The sequence below is a fragment of the Pelmatolapia mariae genome, linkage group LG14 (genome assembly GCF_036321145.2).
Source record: "Pelmatolapia mariae isolate MD_Pm_ZW linkage group LG14, Pm_UMD_F_2, whole genome shotgun sequence".
NCBI lineage: Eukaryota > Metazoa > Chordata > Actinopteri > Cichliformes > Cichlidae > Pelmatolapia > Pelmatolapia mariae.
This window is the reverse complement of record NC_086239.1, coordinates 40075836-40081835: the sequence shown is the minus strand read 5'-3', so window position 1 is coordinate 40081835 and position 6000 is coordinate 40075836. Positions and strand designations below refer to the sequence as shown.

Here is a 6000-nt window from a genome sequence, read left to right as displayed (position 1 = left end):
CAGAAGGGTGGCTGGCCTCTCCCTTAGAGATAGGGTGAGAAGTTCAGCCATCCGGGAGGGGCTCAGAGTAGAGCCGCTGCTTCTCCACATCGAAAGGAGCCAGCTGAGGTGGTTCGGGCATCTGACAAGGATGCCTCCTGGGCACCTCCTAGGTGAGGTGTTCCGGGCATGTCCCACCGGGAGGAGGGATAACAACAAAAAACGGAGCAGGTAACTGAGCTGTGTAGTACTGTACTGTGTAGATAGCAAAGAGCAGCAGTAAACAGGAAGAGAATGGAGGATTCAGAACAGTGCAAGTGTTCACAACCAGAGAATGGGATTAGCAGGGAGAGGTTAGAAAAATAGGATCATCTTTGTAAACACAAGAACATAACCTTGATGGGAGACTTTCTTGACCTCCTTCCTGGGATTTCCTGAATCCCCTTTGTCCTTTTAAAAACAGTAATAGTAGGCAGTCTTAAACATGAGTGTTAGATAATGAGCTCTGCCTCCTGCGGTGGGTGTCAGCTGAGGTTAGAAGATGCAGCATCAAATTTTCAGGTCAATGACAGCAGAAGATCAGCTCATGTAATGATTTCATCCAAGACTTTGTTGTAATCATTAGAATACTTTTGATAAGGGAACGATAAGTTTGGCTTATGTTTAACTTTTATTGTCTTTATTTATTATAAGCATCTGCTTAGTGATGACACATTAAACCTGTAACCTGTGCTCCCGTAACAGATTTATGTTTCATCTAGGTCCAGCTTCTCATTGAAAATGTATATACAATAAGTTTAGAGCTTGTTTCTTCTGAACTTATTTATCATCATTAGGTTTGATGAGCCAGTTGTACAGCCAGCAGATCTGTGAGATGTTGGAAAGATAAACAAAACAACATATTTTTAGGTGAACCATTCAGTTATCGTGAATCCAAAGAACAATGATGATAAACACCACACAGGTCTCATTTTTCACCCTTGCTGGCTATTTTGACACAGGACGTGTCACTTACTTGTGCTTCATTGTTATTCTTGCTTTGTATATTTTCATTGTAGGTTCCAATGTCCTGCTGATTGTGGTTATCTGTGTGAACAGAAGCTTACATGAACCTATGTACATGTTTCTGTGCAGCCTGTTTGTGAATGAGCTGTATGGTAGTACAGGGCTGTTTCCGTTCCTCCTGCTTCAGATCCTCTCTGATGTTCACACTGTTTCTGCTTCATTTTGTTTCTTGCAGATCTTCTGTGTCTATGCTTATGGAAGTATTGAGTTTAGTAACTTGGCTGTTATTTCTTATGACAGATATCTTGCCATCTGCTGTCCTCTGCGATATCACACATGTATGAGTTCTAGTAAGGTGTCCGTGCTCATTGCACTAACATGGTTGTTGACTTTTTTTGCAGTAAGTGTTTTAATTTCTCTGAGTGCTCCTCTGCAGCTGTGTGGGAACATCATTAACAAAGTGTACTGTGACAACTACTCCATTGTTAAACTGGCCTGTTCTGACACCACAGTCAATAACATCTATGGAATACTCTACACGTTCACTTTAGTTCTTCTGGTAACTTTCATTTTTTACACCTACATGAGGATCCTTAAAGTCTGTTTTTCTGGATCCAAACAGACACGACACAAAGCCATCAGCACCTGCACGCCTCACCTCGCCTCACTGCTCAACTTTTCATGTGGTGCTTTTTTTGAAATTATACAAAACAGATTTGATATGAGACAGCTCCCAAATATGTTGCGTATTTTTTTATCAATATATTGGCTGACGTGCCAACCACTCTTCAATCCTGTAATCTATGGGCTAAATCTGACCAAAATCCGAGTCTCATGTAAAAATGTCATTGGTAGAATGAAGGTTTTTACACTTTGTCACAAATCAAGCTTTAAAATATAATATCCAGTTAAAACTATGTGTTTGTGCTTTATTCAGCAAATATTTGGCAGTTAAATTTCTCGAGAGTCAGTTCTGGAGAAGATTAAATACGTCTTCATGTCAGAATCACGATCCATCCATTTTGTCTTTTTCGTTCTTTCTTTTTTTGTTTTCCTGATCCGTCTCTTTTCTGATTTGAATTCAGCCTCAAGCTGACAGGTTTACAAGGACTGTTGCAGTGTCTTATTATAATGAAATCTTATGAGACATGATATAATAAACTAAACAGAATTGTCTGAACTGGTATTGTTTCTGGTCTTAATGTGTCTGAAATCAGAAGTCATTGTGCCATCACTTAGTTCATTGTTTAGTATATTTAGAAGCGTTAAGTCAACCTAAAGGCTACAAGATCATTTTTGGCAGTCAGGTTGTTAGTTAGAGCTAATGGCACAGCTGATTTGGTGCACAGATGAAGTTTTAATGCCAGTTTCTTTGCCTTTTAGATTTAATAAATGTAAGTTAGTAAACAGGTTTTTCTCTTTATCTCTTTACAGAGGTGATTTCTTTCATTTTATAAACACCTGCTTGTGCCTGAAATTTCTGCAAACCAACAGATTAAAGAGTCATTTACTTTGTTGCAGTAACCAGTGAAAATGGAAGTGAGAAAACATCCATCTACTTTGCTGTCAGACCCAAAGGACACAGCATGTATGCAGGATATGAAAAATGTGTGTGTGTGTGTGTGTGTGTGTGTGTGTGTGTGTGTGTGTGTGTGTGTGTGTGTGTGTGTGTGTGTGTGTGTGTGTGTGTGTTTAACCAAATAATAAGTTCAGTGTAGGGCTTTGAGTTATAATTTTCCTCAGTACTGTTTTTTATCTTCAGTTTCAATCATGGCATGTGAAAAATAAAAAAATCAATTTTTAAGTTTCAATTTTAATGTTTATATAGAATTAAATCACAAAGACAGGTGCTTCAAGGCATTTCATATAAAGACCATGCAAAAATACATTTGCAGAGCATATCCTAGCAGCACATGTTGTTAATTTACTGAGGAGGTGTCATAACTAAGGAGAGCTGCAGGACTCAAAATGCAGACTTGGGAGGTTAAGTTCAGTGCGTTTTGTTTATAGTCAGTGTTCAACAATCATCCAAAGTGCCCTTAATAGAAGTCTGATAATTCATTGGCTCCAGTTCAGGCAAATCCACAGAGTCTGTTCCCACAGCTAGGTCTCTCTCTAGGCTTAAATATCATGCACTTAGCTCCTACTGTACCTACCAATTGGATCATCTGTGGTGACAGATGAAGTGCAGGCCTGTGGCTGGTTCATGATCAGTTATGCAACTGTTTCTGTTTAGTTTTGATGTTTATCTCGTGCAACAGTACATGAGTGGAAACAAATTGAAAGCTGTCTGAAAAAAAAGACTTATTATTATATCTATTTCAATTCAATTCTATTGTATTTGTACAGTGCAAAATCATAGTAACAGTCATTTATTGTAAGATAGACCCTATAATAATACATACAGAGAAAAACCCAACAATCATATGACCCCCTATGAGCAAGCACTTTGGTGACAGTAGGAAGGAAAAACTCCCTTTTAACAGGAAGAAACATCCAGCAGAACCAGGCTCAGGGAGGGGCGGGGCCAACTGCTGTGAAAGGCTGGGGTGAGAGAAGGAAGACAGGATAAAGACATGCTGTGGAAGAGAGACAGAGATTCAATGCAGAGAGGTCTATTAACACTGGCCTCATCAATCAATCAAATCAATCAAAATTTATTTATATAGCACATATTAAAACAACAGTGTTGACCATAGTGATTCACAGTCAGTAAAAGCGTGAGACAATTAAAACAAACAATAAAATTCAATTCAATTCAATTCAATTTTATTTATATAGCGCCAAATCACAACAAAAGTCGCCTCAAGGCGCTTTATATTGCACAGTAGATAGCACAATATTAAATACAGAGAAAAACCCAACAATCATATCATATGACCCCCTGTGAGCAAGCACTTTGGCGACAGTGGGAAGGAAAAACTCCCTTTTAACAGGAAGAAACCTCCGGCAGAACCAGGATCAGGGAGGGGCGGGGCCATCTGCTGCGACCGGTTGGGGTGAAAGAAGGAAAACAGGATAAAGACATGCTGTGGAAGAGAGACAGAGATTAATAACAGATATGATTCGATGCAGAGAGGTCTATTAACACATAGTGAGTGAGAAAGGTGACTGGAAAGGAAAAACTCGATGCATCATGGGAATCCCCGGCAGCCTACGTCTATTGCAGCATAACTAAGGGAGGATTCAGGGTCACCTGGTCCAGCCCTAACTATATGCTTTAGCAAAAAGGAAAGTTTTAAGCCTAATCTTGAAAGTAGAGATAGTGTCTGTCTCCTGAATCCAAACTGGAAGCTGGTTCCACAGAAGAGGGGCCTGAAAACTGAAGGCTCTCCCTCCCATTCTATTTTTAAATACCCTAGGGACAGCAAGTAAGCCTGCAGTGTGAGAGCGAAGTGCTCTAATAGGGTGATATGGTACTACAAGGTCATTAAGATAAGATGGGGCCTGATTATTTAAGACCTTGTAAGTGAGGAGCAGGATTTTGAATTCAATTCTGGATTTAACAGGAAGCCAATGAAGGGAAGCCAAAACAGGAGAAATATGCTCTCTCTTCCTAGTCCCTGTCAGTACTCTTGCTGCAGCATTTTGGATTAGCTGAAGACTTTTCAGGGAGTTTTTAGGACATCCTGATAATAAAGAATTGCAGTAGTCCAGCCTGGAAGTAATGAAGGCATGAACTAGTTTTTCAGCATCACTCTGAGACAGGATATTTCTAATTTTAGAGATGTTGCCCAAATGGAAGAAAGCAGTCTTACATATTTGTTTAATATGTGCGTTGAAGGACATGTCCTGGTCAAAAATGACTCCAAGGTTCCTCACAGCATTACTGGAGGCCAAGGTAATGCCATCCAGAGTAAGAATCTGGTTAGATACCATATTTCTAAGATGTTCAGGGCCGAGTACAATAACCTCAGTTTGATCTGAATTAAGAAGCAGGAAGTTAGCGGCCATCCAGGTCTTTGTGTCTTTAAGACATTCCTGCAGTTTAACTAATTGGTGTGTGTTACCTGGCTTCATGGATAGATAGAGCTGCGTGTCATCAGCATAGCAGTGTAAATGTATGCTATGTCTTCTAATGATGCTGCCTAGGGGAAGCATGTATAATGTAAATAGAATTGGTCCTAGCACTGAACCCTGAGGAACACCATAATAGACCTTAGTGTGTGAAGAGGACTCTTCATTTACTTGAACAAATTGGAGTCTATTAGATAGATATGATACAAACCACTGCAGTGCAGTACCTGTAATACCTACAGCGTGCTCTAATCGCTCTAATAGGATATTATGATCAACAGTATCGAACGCTGCACTGAGGTCTAGCAGGACAAGCACAGAGATGAGTCCACTGTCAGAGGCCATAAGAAGATCATTTGTAACCTTCACTAAAGCTGTTTCTGTGCTGTGATGAGCTCTGAAACCTGACTGAAACTCTTCAAATAAGCCATTCCTCTGCAGATGATCTGTTAGCTGTTTGACAACTACTCTTTCAAGGATGTTTGATATGAAAGGAAGGTTGGAGATTGGCCTACAATTAGCTAAGACAGCTGGGTCTAGAGATTGCTTTTTAAGTAAAGGTTTAACTACAGCCAGCTTGAAGGCCTGTGGTACATAGCCGATTATTAGAGATAGGTTGATCATATTTAAGATTGAAGAATTAATTAATGGCAGGACTTCTTTAAGCAGGTTTGTAGGAATGGGGTCTAAAAGACACGTTGATGGTTTGGAGGAAGTAATTATTGAAGTTAACTCAGAAAGATCGATTGAAGAAAAAGAGTCTAACTTAACATCAATGGTACTAAAAGTAGCTGTAGATAATATTACATCTGTGGGATGATTATTGGTAATTTTTTCTCTAATGATAAAAATTTTATTTGTGAAGAAGTTCATGAAGTCATTACTAGTTAACGTTAAAGGGATGGTTGGCTCAGTAGAGCTCTGACTTTTTGTCAGCCTGGCTACAGTGCTGAAGAGAAACCTGGGGTTGTTCTTATTTTCTTCAATCAGTGATGAATA

General features: G+C 39.5%; 1 protein-coding gene across 1 annotated transcript; it reads left to right on the top strand.

The window, feature by feature from the left end:
- The first annotated feature begins 922 nt into the window (after window positions 1-922).
- Window positions 923-1885, top strand: LOC134640741 (olfactory receptor 4B13-like). Its single transcript, XM_063492641.2, has one exon. It carries the CDS (start codon window positions 923-925, stop codon window positions 1883-1885), a length of 963 nt encoding a protein of 320 aa, XP_063348711.1.
- Window positions 1886-6000: the final 4115 nt, after the last annotated feature.

Bases quoted from the DNA above. Each gene is read 5' to 3' on its own strand.
- LOC134640741 (XM_063492641.2), top strand. From the start codon at position 923: ATGATGATAAACACCACACAGGTCTCATTTTTCACCCTTGCTGGCTAT.